This window comes from Delphinus delphis, chromosome 12 (genome assembly GCF_949987515.2).
Source record: "Delphinus delphis chromosome 12, mDelDel1.2, whole genome shotgun sequence".
NCBI classification, from domain to species: Eukaryota; Metazoa; Chordata; class Mammalia; order Artiodactyla; family Delphinidae; genus Delphinus; species Delphinus delphis.
The window spans coordinates 60,672,261-60,695,380 of NC_082694.2; the positions used below are offsets into that span (position 1 = coordinate 60,672,261).

A 23,120-nucleotide genomic window follows, 5' to 3' on the forward strand; every position below is an offset into this window, starting at 1 on the left:
CTTCTAAAAGAGATGAATAGGAATAATAAACTAATCAATAAAGCAAGAAAAAAAGCCAGTAAAGTATATTGTGTACTCAAATCACACACTTAAATCATAAATTCTGAATTTTAAAACTCAGTGTTTGTCAGTGGGAAGAAACCAGGTTTGACTCTTTAATAACCGTGGTGCTTACCAATTGCTTGAAGTCTATGAAACCATCTGGCAGTGTTTGGGAAAAAGTTGGGAAATGTTGGGTTTGGAGCTCCAATTAAATCCAGTAAGATCAGTAAGTCCTAAGGGAGAAAAAATATTGTATAATTACTGTCGCCAAAACACATTTCATACTCATCAATGGAAAAACAAAAAATCAGTCAAAACTAACTGCACGGGGCTTCCCTGGTGGCGCAGTGGCTGAGAATCTGCCTGCTAATGCAGGGGACACGGGTTCGAGCCCTGGTCTGGGAGGATCCCACACGCCACGGAGCAACTAGGCCCGTGAGCCACAACTACTGAGCCTGCGCGTCTGGAGCCTGTGCTCCGCAACAAGAGAGGCCACGATAGTGAGAGGCCCGCGCACCGCGATGAAGAGTGGCCCCCGCTTGCCACAACTAGAGAAAGCCCTCGCACAGAAACGAAGACCCAACACAGCAAAAATAAATAAATAAAATTAATAAAAGGCAGAATAGGTGGAAAAAAAAAAACTAACTGCACTTTAATAACTGAGAATAAAACGCGGAGCTGTATAAATGAACAAAAGGCTTAATAACATTGTAAGTGAATCCTTTGGGGAAAATTTTTAAATCTTGCTTATGCAATGTGGACAAATGGCAAATTGTAGATTCTTTTTGTCTGTAACCCCAGAAGGATATCACTAAGGATAAATTAGAAGGAGGACATTTGGATAAATATTTCATAAGAAAAAAAAAGAATACATTTGCTTTATTTTCAGGTAGGCATGCAAGCCTGTCTGATCTTCTATTCCATTCTAATTAGCCATTTTATCCCCAGTCTATAATAACACAGCTGCCAAAGGAGAGCATTTGGATAGTAACTATTTATTCCTTAAAGCAGCATATAAGAAAATTTCCTTGACTAGAAGCTCTATGAGCTTAGTCCCTGGATATCCATTTCCTTTTCTATCAAACAAGAAGCTCAAGCTCGCTGATCACTAAAGGTCCTTTCTGGCTATAAGCCTCTATAATAAACCAGTGTTTCTTAACTTATTTGAGCCATAAAGCATCAGCAGGCTTGAGGACTCCCTGAAGACTAACCCCAGATTAAGAACTCCTGATTTATATACGTGAGGTAAGGTATGGGTAAATATCTAGCATTGATCCTGACATGCAATAGATAAATATTTTCAGAGTCTATATGACTCTAAAGACATAGTATCTACTAACTCATGAATGATGATTAAATATATTCACTGGGAAAAAATAGGCTTGTTTGAAACAGGAGTATATTCATAAGGTTGGATAAGCGCCTAAGAGTTTGTTTCTGGGGGAAAAAAATGGTCTAACTATCACTATGGATTCATATATTTGGACTGGTAAACAAATAACTTTGTTCCTCCTGCCGATCAATCAGGTCTCTTCTCCTCTGAACCCTTTTTAGCCACTTGAGCAAAAGTGATTAAATGAGGTACCAGTTATGTTCTCCTAACCCCTTATGAGCTGCCAGTGGGCAACGGGACAGAGAGAAAGCCAACATGAGATGTGCTGGATTCACAGAGGACATTGAATGTGGCCATTTGGACTCATAGGGTGAAGGTCAGTGATAGGGCAAAGGACAGGGATGAACGGAGAGGGTTAGAAACAGGCTATCAGTTCACAGGTAGGGTGAGGGCCAGGGATGGATGGAGCCACAGGGAAGAATGAAGTCTCAGGGGTTCCATGCTGCGGTTAGTGAGGACTCAAATACTGAGTGAGTCAAATATGGGAAGAGAGCCAGAATAGGAAGGAAATTCAAAGGTGGAGTAAGGGACTAGGTATGGGCTGTGGGGTCAGAATGGGGGATGAGTAAGGGGCCATAAGTTGCACCCATTACTTGGTAATAGGAGCAGGGTTTTAAGGCAGCACTGAAATGTGTCCACCACCATGCCAAAACACCACATCAAAACTGACACATCAAAATGTCCTGTACACACTTGGAGTCACTATAATGCTTTGAAGCCACCGAGGAAATTCTTCACTCTCATCCCCATACTACGTTCCACTCTTACTCCATTTCCCAAGACCCCAGCCTCCTCTGGCTTGACAGAGGCCTCAAAGATGGGATTTGCTCTCTCCACCTCTAATATTTACTGGGGGAATGTGCTCCCGTGGGACTGAAATGAATCTGATGTTTCCTTATTCTGAATTTTTACATCATTTTAATTGAGCTCAGTCAAACATAACTTCTAACCTAGAATCATTCTTTTTTAGCTCTGGGATTCCTCAAAAACCCAACGCCTGCCAAAAAAATGTTCTATTATAAACACTCTGCTCCAAGAATGCCTTGGCATTTTTAGGTCTTTAATTGGCTTCCCCTCCCTGCCACAGGCTTCCTTTGAAGCAGAGTCTGTAGCTGCAGCACCGTGAAAATTACCTGGACTCACCATGCCGTGCAATTGGTTGGTGTCCCTCGCTCCAGGGGGATGTGCAGTTGATGCCATCTTGGAAGCTAAGTGCCGAGACCCATACAGAGAATCCTGAGGAGACCAGTGAAGAAAAGCCTCTTCTCCATCGAAGAAAATTAGCTGGAGTGAGAGATCTGGCTTCGAGTCTGAAATATTCTGATTTAAAAAAATAAACAGTAGAAAAAGAGCAAAAATATGAGAACTAAAAAATAGCACGCTTTCCTGTTAACTGGACAAAAAGACAGATGTGCCGTGAAGAAAAGGAAGAAGCCAAAGCAAGTGAAAATATGCCAAAATTTATTTTGCACCATTTCCTCTCTGAAAATCATCACGGGTCCCACAGTCTTCAGCCACAGAAATCTCACCTTCTTCACTCCCTCTGAAAAGAGAAGTCTTACACTTTTTTCTGACTCCTTAGAGAACTATGGAACTATGGAACTGCAGTGGCAGACACTGTGACACAACACCCAGGTCCCTTTCAGAAGGGTGCGTTGTCCCTGTTGCCAGTAGAGGTGTCCGCAGAAGGCCTTCAGCTGTTTGTCCCTTTAAGGACTGGCTCAGCCATGGGGGTTCCTACGTCCAATGACTGGCCTAAGCAGGTGCTGGGGGCTCTCTAAAGGGCCATGCTACCTCCAGAGCTCCCCAGGGGTTGACTGAGGCTGTTGTTGAACCTGCATGGCAGCCCGGCTTCTCCCTCTGCCTACTCCCATTTCTTTCCCCTCCCTGCCACAGGTGGTGAGCCAAGGCCACTCCCTACTATGTGATTGAAAGGCTAACCTCCACGTCAGAGTGCACCTCCCAGGGAATCCAACCTGAAACAACGCAAATCTTTCTTGCTTCTCACCTTATGTAAGTCTGCAATGTTGTACTGAGTCTAGGTTCAAGAATCTGCCCTTGGAATGCAACAGAGATACAAAGAATGGTAATTACAGCCTCTTCCTCAGAGGAACCTACACTTGAGTTGGGTTAGGGAAAGATGAAACAAATACACGGGTATGGCAAAATGTACCAAGGGTCACAAATGTAACACAAAACTCCTCTGGAAATTGGATAGATTGAGAAGTGGAATCCTTGGAGTGTCAAGGAAGACTTCATGAAAGAGACAGTACTTGAGTGGAACTTAGAAGGGTGAGTAGGATTCTGATTGATTTTATACTTTCCACTGTCTGACAACAACTCTCACCTCTCAGATTAGTCCTTCTGGTACCCTATCCTCACAATGCTTCAACCCCATTGGAATCCATAATCTTTTGAAATGTTCACCTTTTCCCAGTCTTTCCTTTACCCTTATGATGTCCTCACTTCACTATATATTCAGCTTAAATTCCAGAGTCAATCATTCTAATTGCTCCCTGCGTACACACTCAACTCCTGTGCCTCTCTCTGCCTTGGTCAAACTCACATGGCAAAAACATAATATTAAGTCCAACTCTCTGCCTGCTTTGTGCCTGCACTCAGGCAGCTGAACATGGATGCAGAAAAATGCACCACCACTTGCTCTCCCCGCCCCTGTGCAGTACTGGGGAATGCGCTCCCGCTGGAGGAACTGAATCCGATGTTTCCTTAATCTGTTATGGATAACACTTCTCCTCTTATCTCTCTAAGGATATTAAAATAGTGTTCTTTAAGTTATTTTCTGCTCCTGTACACTATTTCTTCTGAGTTCATTTTTCAACTTGTATTATTTGTTTTGTTTTCTTTCTTTCATGCTGGAGATGGCCCTCAAATATCTGATCATCCTTTGTGTTCATTTGCATGAAACAATAAGATACTAAAACACTGATTAGAGACACAGATTGGTTGGCTCCACTGCAGGGCAATCTGATGCCCAGTGAGTGTTTTCACTGAGGATCCCCAAATGTCACTGTCTGTGGGTCTTTTCTATGAGGTGGTTCACATTCTCCAGAGAAGGATCCTCCAGGTTCCTGTCTGATGGGTGTGAGCTAGCCGCTGTCTTTCTCGTGCTGGAAGTGAGGGAAGGCTAGGGAATCTCACTGCTCAGTGTGTAGTCTTTCCCCTAATCTCATTGATTTCCATGAGGCACATCATTACCGCCCTCCTTTATATCTGATGTCCCAACATCCAGAACCTCCCTGGTTCAATTTCTCCAGAAAAATATCGTGTCATCTCCTACAAGGGTACAGGTGGAATACCTACCTGCCAGCTGTGGGGTAGAAATCTTATATACCTAAGTACTCCTTATACAGACTTAAAACACTCTCCTCCTCTGCCCTCTGCCTCACTTCTGCCTTCCTTACTGTCCCCTCCCATCCCTGAGGCAGTCAGGATTTTTCAGGGGACCACTGGCTTCCTTTTTCCCCTCTGGGGAATGTGACGTCTCTCTACTCTGATATGTCGTCTGCCTTTTCTCCATTCACCTTCTGTCTTTATATGGTGGTTTCCAGATGTTCACTGGATTCTTCAAAGATGGAATTTTTCTTGATTGTTTTAGGGTGATTTCATCAGAAGGAGGAAAATGTCTTTATCAAGTGAAAAGTAAGTTATCTTTGCATGGTAATCATTTCAATTGTCTTAATATTACTCCTTAATTAGGCCCCAAGAAAAGGACAGTTTATTGTATTTTGAGTCTCTCATAACTCCTGACAGTACTAAGCACAGGATGTGTCTATCTGTATACTATATATGCATTCAGGGTTTAATAAGAACTCAGTAATGAAACAGATTGTCTCACTGGCAACACGTGTATAGTGCATACATTAGTGGAGACAGTCTAAGTTTCCAGTTGTCTAAAGGGCCTTGACTGGTTCCAAAGTTCTAATTCCAAATCAAACAGAACACCAGGGCAGAATAAGACTGCTTGGGACCGGAGACATTCTGTTCATGCCCAGGGCAGAAGCAAAAGGAGGCAGTCTTCATATTCTGCAAGCTTGAAGGTTCGGGTGCCTCAGAAATGTCAACAGCTTGGCGACTCCAGTGTTCAGTGCAATGACTTCCTTTCATTCTCTTCTCTTAGCACCATTTCATTTAGATAGGCATAGACCGTTCTGGACAATTACTCTGAGTCCTGTGAGGCAACTTGCTCTTTTTACTTCTTTTTAGGATTGGCAGAAAAATAACTGTGGCCTTCAACTTCTAATAACTCAGCCTAGTATCTCGGAGCTAGAAAATCTGCACGGCTAGATTTTCTTCTAGTCATTCTTCCTGGCAATATGACAAACGCCTAGTAACCAGTGTTAACAGGGTCAGTATGTTACCTGCAGTCTTTCCCCAACCAAGGCTGTATCAGCTAATGCCACAACACTAAGGTGTAACTCAGTGGCCTAAAACAACAATCATGAGTTCTGTGGGGTCTGCAGGTCAACTGGGGACAACTGGTCTAGGCTGGAGAAGCTCTGCTTCACCCTGCAGTCATCTAGCTTGGCTCTGCTCCACAAGCCTCTTAGCCTCCTCCTGGGACTGGCAGGCCAGCCAAGGCACGGTCTCCCCATGACGATGGCAAAGACATGACAGAGCAAGTCCAATTGCACAAGCACATTTCCAACCTCTGTTTGTGTCATCTACTAGCATCCCATTGGCCAAGGCAAGTCAAATAACCAACTCCAGAGACAAGAAATGAGGAAGTACCACCTGCTAAAGTGGGAGGGCACAGCAAAGTTACAAGACAAAAGAGGTGAATGTATAATTACAATCTTATTGCTAGAGGAGGAAGACTGCAAAGAATTGGAACCATCATCCAGTCTCCTATCCAGTCTTCTCCCAGGTCACATTCTTCCACCCCTTACCCAACCCATGACAGCTGAAGGACATAAAATATGTCCTTAATACAAATCTAGTTAAAGTACAACTGGAAGAATAAAACTGATACTCTCAAAGTTTGCATTCAAAACCAGTCTTTATTTTTAATTGTCCACATCACTGCTTACCTCTATTAGAAAAGATAATTAAAAGAATGTATGTGTATTTTGTTAATGGAGATCCCCACTCCACAACTCATTCAGTCCTTTCTATTTCTGTTCACCAAAAGCAGGTGTGAATTACATGCAAAAAGGTAAAGGAGCTCACCAAGAGATTGTGAGCCCACCACACAGATTGTGTCTTTAAGTCATACTTCGCCTCACTTCATGTCCTTACACTAGAAATGCAAATACGAAAAATTAACCTTTTATATCAGCTTCTGAACTCTCTCACCCAATTGCTGGGAAAGGATGCTAGTTAAAAGCAGGACAGAGCATGGGACAAAGACATTATAGAAGGTTCAGAAAACAAAACAAAATGAAAAAACAGTGAAAAGGATACTGAGAGGTTATAAACAATTCTTGCTTTCTTCAAGTTCAGCATCTAAAGCAAAAATAGAACCAAATATCTCTATTCCTTCCATTACAAGATAAATCTTTTACTTCTTTACCCCCCTTGTATCAAAAGCTGGCCCCTTCATAAAGCTTTGAGGGGAAAAAAAGGTATTTGTTGCCTGCGAACAAAGTTTTTTGTTTCTGCTTTGTTGTGTTTACTTGGTTATGAGTGATATCTGAACAAAGTGTCTTCATCTAGCTTAGCACTTTTTTTCAATATACACTTAAGAACACAGAGACTGAAATAACATCTGAGAGTCCCAGAAGTATTCTGAGCTGAGAATGTAACAAAAGCTCTGCTATGCTGCATAAAATTGAGCCAAGATTCACAGATAATAACAATAATACATTTCTGCTTCATGCTTTTCATCTTGATGTGTCTGAATTACCCACTGTCTACTTCAGAACCACTAGCAGAAACTCCCTCCTTGACTCAAGGCCGCCACATCTCAGTATAGAAGGCTGTGATGTTCCATGACTATATAAACAAGAAGAAATAAACATAATTCTCCTACACATGCCTGTACCAACCTTCCACCTTCTTCATTTTTTGCAAAAAAAAAAGAAAAATTTTTTTTAATTTGATATGTATTCATAACTAAGGAATCAAGTGCCAATCAATGAATATACTGTCATGTACTTATTGCCCATGGTGGACATTTTACTTTTTACTTTTTTTTTTTTTTTTGCATTACGCGGGCTTCTCACTGTTGCGGCCTCTCCCGTTGCGGAGCACAGGCTCCGGACGCGCAGGCTCAGCGGCCATGGCTCACGGGCCCAGCCGCTCCGCGGCACGTGGGATCCTCCCGGACCGGGGCACGAACCCGTGTTCCCTGCATCGGCAGGCGAACTCTCAACCACTGCGCCACCAGGGAAGCCCAACATTTTAAATAATATAATCTTCCAATTAATTATTTCAACTTCATTTCATTTTGCAACAAATTAGTACAAATTGTACAGAAAGTCTACACTTCTAAATGGCTTTCTCACTCACCCAAGGATTCTAGAATTCACTCTGAATTACTGCTAACACGTTTTATCTCAGGAATCTACAAGAGGGAAACAGATACCTTCAACGAATGGAGTTGCTTGTCTACGGCCCGGGCAAGTTCCAGTATCATCGCACACGGCACAGCTGAATCAGTGGCTCCCACAAACACTCTGTTGTCCCAATGAGGAAAATACTTGGAGTCATAGTGACAGGAGAGGACCAAGTGTCGTTTAGCAGTGGGATTGAGGGTGCTGATAATATTTGAGAAAGACCGGTACCCATAGGGTGTCTGACTCAAGAAGGTATCCACTTCCAAGACCCAGTCAGCTTGAAGTCTCTGAATTCTCTGCATGATGTGCTGATCAAAACAAAAAACAAAATTTCAGCTCTAGACAGTTAAATTTTATGTAATGCCTTTCAAGCTAAAAATGCAATCCATGCTTATTATATGAAGCAAGGATGTTTAAAGGAAAAGTTAATCATCTCCCTCTCCCTTAACTTCCCCCTGCCAACCCAACTCAACCAACTGTTAATATTACCAATGTTAAGAGTCTGCTGTATATCTTTCCACACCTTTCTCCTATTTATACAAACATGTACTAGCACTCAAACATGTATATTTGGCCGAGGGATGTATATTCTTATAAGAATAGAATCCTACTCTATATTTGCTCTGCTCCTTGCCCCTCTCACTTAACAGTATATCATGGACATCTCTGCACATCAGGAGAGGGAGCTCCAGTTCAGTATACATTAAAGCCCACTTTTAATATTTCTAGGAGGATAACAAGACAGGTTTGAGAAATTAGATATACTAGGTGGGTCATACAGGTCATAACTTCTACTCTAAGCTCTTTGAGGGTGAGAACTGCACATGGCAGCTCTTTTTGTCCGAAGCACTTAGTATGTGCCCCCAGTCAGCAAATATTTCATAATGTAACAAACACTAACAAAAAATACTAATGCTCACCTGTTAAGGATAATTCACAGAGAGTCCCGTTACAAGGGGATGGTTGGGGGATATTTGAGGTTCTGCCCGCTCTAATAATCAATAAGCAACTCTGAACCATAATGACATATCAAGCAGTTTTCCCTTTGCATTCAAGGCAGGTCCAGACCCACTGCAAACGCTGGTGAAAATAAGGAAGAATCTATTTTCCCATCTCTCCTGGTCATCTTGGGCTTTGTGAACAACATGGTGACTGACAGGGAAAAACAGCAGATGGAAAAGAAACACCACTTCAGGGACTGGAGGTGTCTTCTTAAAGAATCTAGGGCTACCCTGGTGGCACAGTGGCTAAGAATCCGCCTGCCAATGCAAGGGACACAGGTTCAAGCCCTGGTCCGGGAAGATCCCACATACTGCGGATCAGCTGAGCCCGTGAGTCACAACTACTGAGCCTGCGTGCCACAACTACTGAAGCCCACGCACCTAGAGCTGGTGCTCCACAACAAGAGAAGCCACCGTAATGAGAAGCCCACGCACCGCAGTGAAGAGTAGCCCCTGCTCGCCACAACTAGAGAAAGCCCGCACACAGCAAAAAAACCCAATGCAGTCAAAAATAAATAAAATAAATAAATTTATTAAAAAAATAAAAAGAATCTAGAGCTTGTGGTGTGAAAAGCTACAGGTGAGTTCATTGCTGTTCCATTTGCCCTTTCCTATCTTTATTTTCCCTTTGCTTTATTTTCCTCACTATGTTCCATTTATTTCATTTTGAAATATTATACAGATTTTTGTAAGTTGCCTTAAAAAATTATTTTTAAGTCACACAACAAACTAACCATCAACACATCCGGCAGTTTGTTCCACAATGAACATCCAGTGGGGATGGACCTTGAGGTGATAAACAAATAACTTATAATGACTGGAAAAGAATGGGAGATTCCCCTCCACACACGACTTTCTAGCCTAGCCAAGTCTTGTGTGACCTGCCCTAACTAATGTGACATGACACGTAGGCAAGGGCCTTGGAACAACTGGGGCAGGAAGCTTCCAGGAAGAGGAAAACTAAGCCAGAGGGAGGACAGTGCTTCTACAGTCAGCCCTGCAAAAGCCAAATAAACAAACAGTTTCCCAGATATTCACTCCTTGCTCTCTGTCAGGAGGTGGACTTTGGCCTAAAGAGCATGTATACACAGTACCTTACCTTTTCTATTACACATTTACAGGTTGTCTTTTCATATAAAAATAATTTTTAAAACTTTATAACCTTTTTGAAATTATCACTCATATCTCATTTATTTTGTTATTCTCCACAATTCTTAGCACTGAGCTTTGTACACAGTAGGCTATCGGTAAATATGGGTTGATTATAACAAATAAGTTATTCTCAATGAGATTATATAAAATTATATGATATGGAACATTAATAGTTTGACTAGAGAGAAATCACTGCATCTAAGACAAGTTTTCCAGAGAATTTGAAAATAAGTTATCCTCAGACTTTGGCGAAAAGATATTTTTCCATAAAAGGGGTCAATCTTAAAAAAAAATAAAAAGCACATCCGCCAGAACATCTGGTAACCAGATGATGAGCTGCTCCATAAAATGTGTTCAATACCAATAGCTGCCTGCATGCTTACAAAATGAACTGGGATTTTAAAAGATATATCTGTTAGCTTTGCTCAGCTGAAGTCTCACACACACACTCATTCCTCATCCAGTGAACAGGTTTTGGCCATAATTTCTGATATCTGTGTTGACACTAAAATCCACAAAAGCATCAGCAAATGCCCCCAAAAAGAGTTCTGCCTGAACTAACATTTTTTGTTCAGTATAAATATTTTTATTTATCTTAGCAACTAATTTCTTTATAAACAATCAAATTGGCTGCATAATCTAATTAGGTCACCAATATCCCTTACAGTTGGGCTTTTGGCTTGCAGACTTAGTCTGCAAGTTCCCACTATAATTCTCTAGAGTAGGCTCCAGAAGCTACTGCTCTTCTCACTAGAGTGCCCCTAAACAGGGAGTGCTTGGCTATGAGAGAGCATCTAAAGTGGCTGTGCTTCTCTAACTACAGGTAGCAAAAGCCTCTGCCTACCAGGCATGCTAAAATGCAATTTAGAAACACAGACTGTATTTTGGATTTCTATACATCTATCTTTGTAAATAGAGAAGGCAGAAAAGAGACAAAGAGAGATGGACAGATTGAGACAGAGAGAGATGGAGATTGAAAAGAGAGACAAAGAAAAGGATATGAAAATAGAGGGGGCGACAAGGAGAGAGAGACAGAGACAGGCCAAGAGTGGGAGTGGAGAGACAGAGAGGAAGAGAGAGAAAGATAAAAGTAAACATGGCATTCTACTTCCTGGGGAGGAAGGCCCCAGGGGATTTTAGGTTAACACTGGTGAATGATCCTGGGTCAAATTAATTAAACTTACATTCTCATTTCCAAGTTCTGAGAAACACTGTCATTAGTAGAGCAGATTTGTTTGGAGGAAGCAGATCCTGTGATATTTGCAATAAGTCTGCAAACAGACCACTGTCTGGATGCTGAACCCTGCCACTGGGGACTTCAGGGTCCTCCTCCCTCTTGGGTGGACCATATATTAGTCTCTCAGGCTCCAAGCTGAAGGCCCTCCACCCAGAGCCCTCCATTCAGGGATACACATACCTTTCAACGAAGAAGCCCAGCTTTAGCTACTCGGATGCACTGGACATACACAGGGGATTTTAACCACCAAGTTTCTAGGTTGCCTCTTTTAGACAAAGTTTCTGGCTTGCTCCTTAGTGAGACTTTACCACCCTGATTTTTTAAATTTATTTTTTATTCCTCTCTCAGCTAGAAATCACTGAAATCCTCTAAAAATTAATACTGTCAAAGTATTAAATTTACAAATAAAGTATCTTCTCTAATAAAAATATTCTAAAAATCCAACAGGCAGCTTTAGGCCCATTGATCGGAGACAATAAAAATGCAGACTATGGGATATTGTTCCCATATTATCTTCTGAAAGGGAATTCATAGCAATGCACATCTTTATTGATAACTGATAAAAGTTAAATCACTAACCAATTTTATATCAAGTCCACACTTTTTTTAGATTTTAGAGTCTTCTTTAATTATAACCCTGAAACTCTATGAATTATAAAACATCTGATCTAGTGCTCAAAAATGCCTTAGGAGAAAAAAATAATTTTCCACCATTCTTGTCAAAATGTAGTTCAGAGTAAAAGGTACTGATCCTAGTCAAATTAAAGCCATTCAGTGTAGTTCCCTCATAATAACTCAGTGTCATCTACGTCATCTTCAAAAGAGGGAACCATTTATCTTCCACAGCTTAGGGGACAGCTCTCCTAAAACTGATGGTAATTTTCTTTCCCCAAAATTATAAAATCAAATCTCTTAAGTGGGATTTCTAACACAACCATCCTGTTAGGACTACTACTTTGTCAGCCAGCCCATGTGCAGGTAGCCCAGCAGCTATTCCCAGCACATTCCAAAGCACCGTCAATAAATTTCTCACTTGCCTCCACCCCACATGACATGGAAGATGTTATTATGGATTCCGTAACACTTTTAAATGAATATAAATTTTTTAAACCACGACAGAACCTATGTGTATTATTTGTGAAATCTATTCTGTTGATGTTAAAGATCAAATAGCAATATTTGTTGTCTTCATGGCTTTCTAGAGGTCACAGGCAAGGAACCTCAGGTCTGAAGTATGCACATACACTTCTCGGTATATACTTGGCCTTCTGAGCAAATGGTACCGGGAAATGAAAAAAGTGGAGATAAGTGAGCGCTACAGACCTAGATTTTTTCTAATGAGGAACTGAGGATTTGGGGAAGACCCAGTAAGTGCCCTGAACTTCTTTTAGAAAATGCTTGGGAGACGAGGCCCAGGGGAGGTCACTGAAATGAGTGGTATGCACCTCACTCTCGGACCCGGGCCTGAGAAGATACAGAGCTGGACACATTTGTAAGCACACACCACAGAGCTGGTCTCTCCCTGCTACCACTCTCCAGGGATTGGATGGAGAGGTCAAGCAGATACCAGTCCAGGTTCTGGCCTCATCACTGCTACGTGTACAACCTTGAGCGAGTTAATTTGCATACTTAAGCCTCAGGTCTTTTTTTTTTTTTTTTTAATTTTATTTATTTTTGGCTGCATTGGGTGTTCGTTGCTGCATGTAGGTTTTTCTCTATTCGCGGCGAGCAGGGGCTACTCTTCGTTGTGGTGCGCAGGCTTATTGTTGTGGCTTCTCTTGTGGAGCACGGGCTCTAGGTGCACGGGCTTCAGTAGTTGTGGCTCGCGGGCTCTAGAGCGCAGGCTCAGTAGTTGTGGCACACGGGCTTATTTGCTCTGTGGCATGTGAGATCTTCCCAGACCAGGGCTTGAACCCATGTCTCCTGCATTGGCGGGCGGATTCCTAACCACTGCGCCACCACAGTAGCCCCCTCAGGTCTTTTTAAATCTGTAGCACTGGGAGAACAATTGTACCCACAATTACTGTGTGGACGGAATGAGACGATCCATGCAAAGACCTCTGTAAAGTGGCTGACCTGAAAAAAGTGCCAGATGAACATCAGCCATCATCAGTATTATTCCTCACTCTGCCTAGAGCTTAGAAAGAACTAAGGTGCTCTTTGGGTCTCTGCCACCTAAGTCCTTAGGGGAAGCAAGAGCTGTTTGGATAGAAGACAAGAGGCTAACGGGGCAACAGACAATGGCATCTGGGCTCAACTTGAAAAGCAGAAGCCAAATACTGGATAGAAAGGAAGAGCCCACCAGCTGTGCTGCCAGGCCTTGCAGGTGTCACTCTGTCACAGCAGCGGAGTGCCAAGGTATTCGCCTGAAGTGTTAGGGCAGGTGGACTACTCTCAGAGGAGGATATGAGAGGCCAGCCTCACCCCATTCCTTCCCAAGCTGCCCCTTAAAATGGGGCTACTTTGAAAAAATAGTCATTCAGAGCTGGGGTTTCAGATTGCTTAAGAGGATTGACACTAAGGAGACAGAGAGACATTCAGGTCTAGCCCACCTTATGGCTTAATCTACCCTCTATAGCAGTGCCTTTCAAACTGCAGTGTGCAAATCAGTCTGCCTTGAAAACAGATTAGTGGGTCATGACTGGCTTTTAAAAACTCATAATAATAAATAGTAAAATAGAATTAATATCAGGGTAGATTGCAGGTAATAGGAGTATTTTTCATGAAACTTTTGTATCAGTTAACTCTATGTTTGTGTGTATAAAATGTAAAATATATATATTTGTTTACCATGGGCCAGAGTCAGAAGCCTGAGAAGCATTGTACTGGACAGAGTAGCTTATCACTGATCTTGACTCTCCCTCCTGGGAGAATACAATTTCCCAAAGGGGAATAAAGGCTTGTTAGGACAGTAACTCACTCTTGACCCAGAGCCGTTAAGAAAGAAATGTCCAAGCCTGTTGATATTGGGTGTTTAGGGTCCAAGAAAACTCGGTTGGGTACCTGGGGTTGTGTCATAGAAATGATCAAGAGTTGAGCACTTAGTACCCTATCTGATGTTGCACCCCAGACAGAGATTTCACACATAAATTGATTTAGGTTAACATGCATCTTTTAATTCAGAACAGATATTTGCTCTCAGTTGTTTGGTTTTCTGGGTGCTTATTTTAGTGAAAAAGATGAGATGACAGATCTGAATATCAGACAACTCGGCACTTCAGGCATAATGTTATCTCTCATGTGAAAGCAAAGTGTTCGACAGCCTTCAGGTTTGTGTGCTGTTTTCTCACCTGGCGAGCAGCATAGCTTCCAGGGGATCCGGGATATCGCTCAATCAGCAATGGTCGTAAGTCATTTTGCCACATTTCAGAAATACTGGTGCCTTCTGCAACTTGTCGAAGAGATGATACATTCAAAAGGGCTGGTTGGTGATAATTCTGAGGATCAAATAAAATTATTTAACTGGCTATCATTTCATAATATGTTTAAGACTTATCCTGAGACACTTGCAATTGTAAAATATTCGCTTTGAACCTCAAAATAAAGGGATAGCTCTTACGTTATACAAAGTAAATTAAACTAATCAACTTTAAAATTGGCCTCTTAGATCTAGAACTTAAACTGTTTTGGCGGCTTGTTTTTAAAACAGAATTAATATAATGCTTTGAACCTGAGAATTAATATTTAACACTTATAGCCTGTGTAATTTTAATAACTTTTGTACAATTGCTTTGTAAAACTAAGGTTTACAAATAACAATTGATATCCTAGTCTTAAGAAAACTTAATATTTCAAAAACTACAGCCAAAAAACAATATAATTTGTTAGCATAACTGCTTTATAAAAGCCAGTGAGGTGTTACAGAATAAGTGTATTCTTGGGGTGAGAGAAACTAGATTCAAAGTTTCTGGCTGCCATTTATAGGTTGGATGACCTTGGGCAGGTCCCTTAAATTCTCATTCCCCTCAAAATACCAATAAAGGAATTTGAGCTAAATCTACACTGTCCAATGTGGTAGCCGCAAGCCATATGTGCCCATTAAGCTCTTGAAATGTAGACAGTCAATGTGTGTAATACACATATTGAATTTCAAAGACCTAGCACGAAAAAAATGTAGAATATCTCGCTAATAATTTTTATAGTGATTACACGTTGAAATGAAAATTTTTGATATATTGAGTTAAGTAAAATATAGTATTAAAATTGGTTTCACCTATCGCCTTTTACTTTTTTAATAGAGCTACTAGAAGATTTTAAATTATATATGTGCTTCACATTATATATTGCTATTGAATAGCACTAACCTAGATGATTGCTGCAATTCTTTTCAGCCAGAGCTTGATGATTCTATAACCCACTAAATAGTACACCTTTTGCCTTCAGTGAAAACTATTTTAATATTCTATTAATGATCACACTCTTTGGTACACTTATATATTAATTAAGTGAACCTTAATTTAAGCAGCTGAACAAACATAACATTCAAATTTGTATTTTGGATATGACTTTACATGTGATACGAGTAATGATGAATCATTCATTCATTACATGTTTGTTTTTTTTGGGTTTTTTTGTGGTACACGGGCCTCTCACTGCTGTGGCCTCTTCCGCTAAGGAGCACAGGCTCCGGACGCTCAGGCCCAGTGGGCATGGCTCACGGGCCCAGCTGCTCCGCGACACGTGGGATCTTCCGGGTCCAGGGCACGAACCCGTGTCCCCTGCATCGGCAGGCGGATTCTCAACCACTGCGCCACCAGGGAAGCCCCCATTCATTACATGTTTATCAGGTACTCAATGATGGAATGTGTTACTCCTCCCCATAGGGATCAGTGTGATTCGTTCATCAGAGGATTTCTTCCCTAAGAGGAATGTTGAAGGTAACATAAATTCTTTGGAATGCAAAACAGAGCTCAGGGGAGCCCTGTCTACTTTACAGCTTTTTCCAAGACCTGTGTAAATTGACTATGTCTAAGTTATCACATGGCTATCTTCACTCCATGGGACACTGTGGAATTAGAGAATGCTTGTTGCCTAATTACTTATACCCATCTACACTTTGCTATGCTTCAGCGTCACTCTCAGGTATTATCATGCAAAGAGCGTGAGCTGTGGGTCCAGCCAGCCCCCCTTCAACTCAGCCTCTCAACTCAACTCCCCACCACTTACTAGCTGGCCAGGTTTACTTAACCTTATTAAGGCTTAACATTCTCATCTGTAAAAGGGAGGTAATAACACCTACTTCCTAGGGTAATTATAATTGAGCTAATACATGTAAACTGCCTCAGTAACTATTTGGAAAGTTTTATTAGTTCTATTACCATCTATCAAACATTAAGAGGGTAGAATTCCAAGCTGGAAAGGCCACTGAGAGATGATTATCATCCAATCTCTTTGCTTTCTGTCACTGGAAACTGAGTCAGAGAAACCAACTGATTTTCCCAAGGTTGTAGGAGAGTTACAGGTAAGTTCGAGAGAAAGGATCCTGGCCCTGTAGATTCCCCATCCCATGCTAGTTCTCCTCTGCCTTCCTACACTGTCTGTGAACTTCCACTGTTAAACACAATGTATCGATGCTGTATCTGGAACATCTCAAGGTTTGTGTTTATTTACTGGTAATACATTTTAAAATATATTTCCTTAGTAAATTTGTTGCTGCAGCCTTTAAACTCCTTGGTACCTCAGATCTAAGTCCTCCTGTTAACTCTCAAACAGCACTTTGAGAAGGAAGAAGGAGCTAAAAGACAACAATAGAAATGTGAGAAGTGAAAAGAGAATGGAGGCAAGAAGTTGGAAACTTACATGGTTAATTATTACTTAACACGGGCCAACAAGAGCCTCCGGTTGCTCCTGCTGCCTCACAAGCCCCATGCAGGGCCACTCACCCCCCACCCCACCCCGCCCCGCCCCCACTCCGGTTCACCACGCTTCAGTCACCTGGCATCCTTCCAGGACCCAAAGCAGTGTGAGGCTCAGGCCTCCTGGGGCCTTTGCATTGTGGTGCCTTCTACCTTGAAGGCTTTCCCCTTCCTCTTCACCTGGCTAACTCCTGCTCATTTCAGGTCGTAGCCCAGAGGCCTTGTCTGTTTACTTGTTTAATGTCTGATTTCATGCAAGAGGTCAACTCCAGGAGGACAGGAACTATCTCTCTTACTTTCCACTCTCTCCCCAGAACCACACAGTACCCAGCTCACGTGGCACACTCAATAAATACTGGATGAATACATCAAATGTGGAATCGACAGATGAACTCTTTTTCTAAAATAGTTCAACTTCACTAAGATTATGTTTACATAATAATAAAGTAAAATGGGCATGTTTGCCATCATATATACCAAATCAGTTGAATGAACAGAAATTATAAAGTCAGGAAAGACAAGTGGCTGCCTGCTGCAAAGGGCCAGGAAGTACTGTGGGTCAATGTTGGTGGGCTTTGTTCTTTTTGAATTTCTGAGAGTCGATGCTCGTGATGATTTAGGGTTGAGTTGGCCCAGTAGTCATTGTGACAATCAAGCACCGTTGTGTCAAAGGCTGTTTGGCCAGGGGCTCCTTTTCTATGCACTATCTATTACTCCATCCCAGAACCTACCTGGTCACTGTGGTCCTTCACTCCATGTCCACAGTGAAAGGAAATCAAGCTGATGTGTAAATGGGCAATTTATATTAAAGATTGCTGCCATGACCTCCCCCTGCCGCACTGCCCACCTGCCCAGTGGGGTGGAGTGTCACTCCAGGACCCTTTGTTTTGGACATGTAAGATCCCCCTGTCCGATAAATCATTGATGTCTCTATCACTGTCACCGGGCTCTTTCTCTGGCCTTGAAACTAGGCAACTACAAGGCTTGCAGGCCTGCGGGGTACAGTCCAACAACTGGTGGGCCAAACAGGAGGCCAAGGAAATTCCCGTGAGCCCCGAGATGTTGGGAAATAAGGACGGGGAGGAAGAAGATAGATATATAAATAGGTGATTTATGGAGGCTTGAAAGAGTTCTTAAGAGATTTAAGAAGAAATGGGAACAAAATAAATACCCCTCCAGCATCTCTACCTGTAACAGATATCGTGGATGAAACATAGTTGACAAATAGCACCAAAAAATGCTTAATGGATGAATAAAGGGTAAGCTCAGCAGACAGGCCCATCGGTGCTCCTGAGTACAGACACTGACCTGTGTTGATCCTCAATCTCCTGGGCTCACCCACTTAATGAACATACTTCAGTAAAGTGCCCTCCTTCATCCTGCCTCCCTGGGAATAAAGATGCCCCTGTGAAATCACAGAGATTAGAAGCTTCCCAATCAGTGATGGACAGAGAAGGGGAAACAGTCACACTCAGTTAATTACTTAAGCCTTTCTATTGATATTTATTAAAGCCCTGAATGGAAAAGCATTCGCTTTTTCCAAACTAAAGGGCATCCATTCTATTTTTGTGGAGGCTGACTCTCAGAATCCAATAAATCTAAACATCTATGTGGGGCTGAGAGGAAGGAGGAAGAGGGGAAACCTGGACAGAAAGTGTGGGCCGGGCGTGAGGAGAGTAAACAAATGAGGCAAAACTATGTTGAGCCCAATGTTAAATGCCAACCCCCAATTATTCTAGGTTTATTTCAGTTAAAAGGCATGTAGACAATTTTCTATTGGGACAGGCATTCTCAGAGGAATGAGTCTCTATTACAGCCCCTTCCTTGTCTTTCATCCAGGCAGAAAGGACAATAAGTCTGCTCTGGGTGACAAGAATCTTTCAGCTAAAAAAGTGTGACCCAGATATCCTACAGCATCTCCTCTGGACTAATCACATGGTGCCAGGCCAAAGAGGAGTTTAATTACATAATTTGTAGAGCTGGCCCAGCTTGCAGAGGGATTTGAGGTCCCAAACCATTGAATTAAAGGGAGAACATTACAGAAGCATAGCCAATTCAATTCTAGTTTCCATCCCATATGAGCGTCTCCCAGACAGCACTCAGATTAACACCTGTGTCTACGGCAAATTCAACCCAGCCAGCATTTACTGAACTCTTTCTGTGTCAGATGCCACTGATATTACAAATACAGTTGTGGAACAGTTGGGAAGTGAATAAGATAAAGTTCTGTCTTCTTTAAAGGCTAGCAGCCCTCTATCTAAAAGCAAAGTAGTGCAGGCTTTGAAAACAACAATTTAGGGCCAAATCGCAGCTCCCTCACTTACTAGCTAGGAAAAATTTCCTTATCTGTATAATGGATGTCATAGTACTTACCTGCCAGATGGTAGAAGCTCAAAAATGGCACATTTTCTTTCTCCCTCTGCCACCAATACCCAGGCTACCACTGGCCCCCTGTCCCTTCCTTGGAGTCTCCATTGCTGCTTCATGATTCATAAGAATCATGATGGGTAGAGGGGTAGATGGCTAAGAACTTTTCGAACCATGGAGGAGGGGAACCCTAAGATTTTTTAGAATGTATGTGGCTCCAGAAGCAGAAGAATGTGAAATGCTGTGAGAGCAGTAATTGTCCTCCAGAACTACCCTGGAGGAAGACTTTTAGGTGAGGCCAACTTTCCTGTTCAAGGTTCCTCTGTTCAAAAAATCTGTCCCTCCACCCTCAATATGACTCAAATAATAAAGGAAAATTCTACCAATTAAAATATGTTGGGTCCCAGCTTTACAATAAAGTTTGGAAACAACCTAACTATCCAATAATAAAGGGATAGTTACACTAAAGAAAGATAAGGGCTCTTCAGTTCGCTGCTGTAATGGTGGTCAAGTTTCCTCATCTGTAAATTGGGGAATGAACGTACCCTCCTCACAGAGGCACAGTGAGATTCAAGTCAGATGCTTATATATAGAATCCTGGTACCCAGATGCCAATGCCCCTAAATATATACCTGTGGGCCCACCTGTGAATCTAACAACTTATAATATTACTTCTTTGGAAAACAATGTTTACAAGTTTCAAATAAGCAAATCACGGTCTTCTAAACACAACCAAAAATTAGGGCTGAACTGTTCTTACATATTAGATCCCACTGTTAGAGACACACCTTTATTTCAAAGCAAAGAAAATGGATTTCAAAATCAATGCTTCCTTTACCACACCTCACCTTTCGGCAGACCAGTGTGCCAAGGGCACACCCCACGTGACTAAAATAGCTAAATGCCATTCAGAGCAGGAAGGCATGTATTTTAGTGTGGATTAATTCATTTCCCAGGCTTCAAACTGTACGTGACATCTGGAAGACTTTATGAAAGCCTGGAGAGTAAGGGAGGGCAGGGGGAACCAGAAATCAGGAATTGTCATGGTTGACTTTGTCATTTGCTTCTTTAGCTTGCATCACTTTAAAGGAAACAATTTCCCAACAGAAAAGCGATCAGAAGTTTCTTAAATATAAAAGGGATGCATGCTTTAAAAGACATTTCTCAAAAGTTAGTCTCATTCATTTAAAACATTGTAAGAATCCAGCACCTTCTCCCACCCACAAATACATCCTGCCTGTAGATGATCCCTTCAGAGCAGGTCCCTCAAACAGTCCCCACCTCATTTAGTTCCATTCATGTCCACGTATCATAGACACATTTGGCGGCTCCACATTTCGGTAGTTAATGCCCCTTCCCAATTTCTGGTCAGGAAGGAGAAGATTTAAGTCTGTGCTGAATCCCCATGGGAAGCTTTTCTTTCTTTTTCTTTTTGCTAAGATTTTGCTGATTTATTTTTTTAATAGATCTTTATTGTAGTACAATTGCTTCAAAATACTGTGTTAGTTTCTGTTGTACAACAAAGTGAATCAGCCATATGCATACATATGTCCCCATATCCCCTCCCTCTTGAGCCTCCCTCCCACCCTCCCTATCCCACCCCTCTAGGTCATCGCAAAGCACGGAGCTGATCTCCCTGTGCTATGCGGCTGCTTCCCACTAGCTAACTGTTTTACATTAGGTAGTGTATATATGTCGATGCTACTCTCACTTCGCCCCAGCTTCCCCCCTCCGCCCCCCCACACCATGTCCTCAAGTCCATTCTCTACGTCTGTCTTTATTCCTGCCCTGCCACTAGGTTCAACAGTACCTTTTTTTTTTTTAGATCCATATATATATGCATTAGCATACAGTATTTGTTTTTCTCTTTGACTTACTTCACTCTGTATGAGACTCTAGGTCCATCCACCTCACTACAAATAACTCAGTTTCGTTCCTTTTTATGGCTGAGTAATATTCCATTGTATATATGTGCCACATCTTCTTTATCTATTCATCTATTGATGAACACTTAGGTTGCTTTCACGTCCTGGCTATTGTAAACAGTGCTGCAATGAACATTGTGGTTCATGTCCCTTTTTGAATTACGGTTTTTCTCAGGGTATGTGCCCAATAGTGGGATTGCTGGGTCTTATGGTAGTTCTATTTGTAGCTTTTTAAGGAACCTCCATACTGTTCTCCATAGTGATGGAAATAAAAACAAAAATAAACAAATGGGACCCAATTAAACTTAAAAGCTTTTGCACAGCAAAGGAAGCTTTTCTTATAATGAAGTTATTCTTGGGTTGACTACCCTCATCCTCCCCAGGTTCCCTATGGCTAGTGGTGTCCATGTGTAAGTGGGGCATGTTGTGGCCCTTGAATGGTGAAGCTGTAAGTGTCATCCAGGGAGCTGAAGTGGGCTATTCATACACATCGCCTGTGGCTGGGCAGGAGACGCATGTGGACCATGAGAGGGCCTATGCATTCACCTTACGTCCTGGATTTCCAAGCTGCGAATCAATACTGGCAGACTGTAAGCATTTAAAAGATCTGTTCAACAACACTGTCAAAGTTTATACCCTTTACATTGCTGCTTTTCTTAGTATCTTTAAAAGTATACCATTTACTCCAATACCATTAACCTTTGCTTAAGTCCCTAGCAATTTCAGGATTTCAAAACTGTTACACAAGAAAGGGAAATAATTGTGAACCTATATACTTCACACAAAGGGAACTTGCCAATCACTTTTATCCTAAGTTCCTCATGTGAAATCTCCAACTCTATACATTTCTCTGACAATTGCATTTTACTGTCTTTTGAGAAATATATATATATATATTTATTTAAAGTAAAGCATGTCTCCAGCTAAGCTCCTTCGTTCGGAGCTGATCCGCTTAAAAATCTAAAACAGACTGACAGTGACAGGACCGTGCTGAGACTGCATGGAGACCTCAACGTCGGGAGGGCTTCCTTGGATGCCGCGGCGAGGGAGCGGTGGGCACACCGCCAGACGCGGCCAGCACCCCGGCGGCCAGGAGCGCAGAGACTGCTGGCCTCGCGTGTCCCGAGCGGGCGGCGGCGCGGCGATGCACCCTCACCTCCCGGCTCCGCCACCGCAGGCAAGTCACACTTCCTGTGCCTATCAGTACCCGCATCCGACCGCAGCCGAGCGGAGGCCGGTGACATCACCCAGCTCCCGTGGCATCTCCAAAGCATCCCCGCGGCCAGCGAGGACGCAGAGCCCCGACTCCTCGGGGCGCAGGGGCCGGGGACTTCGGCTCTGCCCCGCCTCCCATCCTACCTAGGTGGGGGTCACGGGACTCTTGAGTCCCCGCACCCGCAAGAGCCTCCCAGGTACAATCGCCCAGCAGCAGCCCCTCACCTTCTCCTGGGTCCAGTCTGCCGCTCCCCGACTGACACCCCGGGACACCAGGGGCAGGGCGGCCACCAGCAGCAGCAGGCGGAGGGTGTCCATGACGCGCAGGTCCCCGCCGCCTGCCATCTCTCCTGGGCTCTCTGAGCGCCGGTTCCCCGAGCCGCCGGCGGTCACGAGCCCGGGAACGCGCGTCCTTCGC

The 23,120-nt window shown here is 42.7% G+C and overlaps 1 protein-coding gene across 4 annotated transcripts in view; it reads right to left on the reverse strand.

Annotated features, from left to right (window-relative positions):
- The window catches only part of QPCT (glutaminyl-peptide cyclotransferase), a 30,625-nt gene extending 7,505 nt beyond the window's left edge, over positions 1–23,120 (reverse strand). For 3 of the 4 annotated variants that reach the window (XM_060026807.1, XM_060026806.1, XM_060026805.1), the window contains exons 1-5: positions 22,928–23,120; positions 14,631–14,777; positions 7,980–8,258; positions 2,579–2,755; positions 176–275 (exon numbers count right to left, since the gene is read on the reverse strand). In XM_060026807.1, the coding sequence (XP_059882790.1) occupies positions 176–275; positions 2,579–2,755; positions 7,980–8,258; positions 14,631–14,777; positions 22,928–23,047 (823 nt within the window). In that variant the 5' untranslated portion in view covers positions 23,048–23,120. The remainder of the gene's footprint in view (positions 1–175; positions 276–2,578; positions 2,756–7,979; positions 8,259–14,630; positions 14,778–22,927) is intronic. The other variant, XM_060026808.1, reaches the window with a different exon arrangement.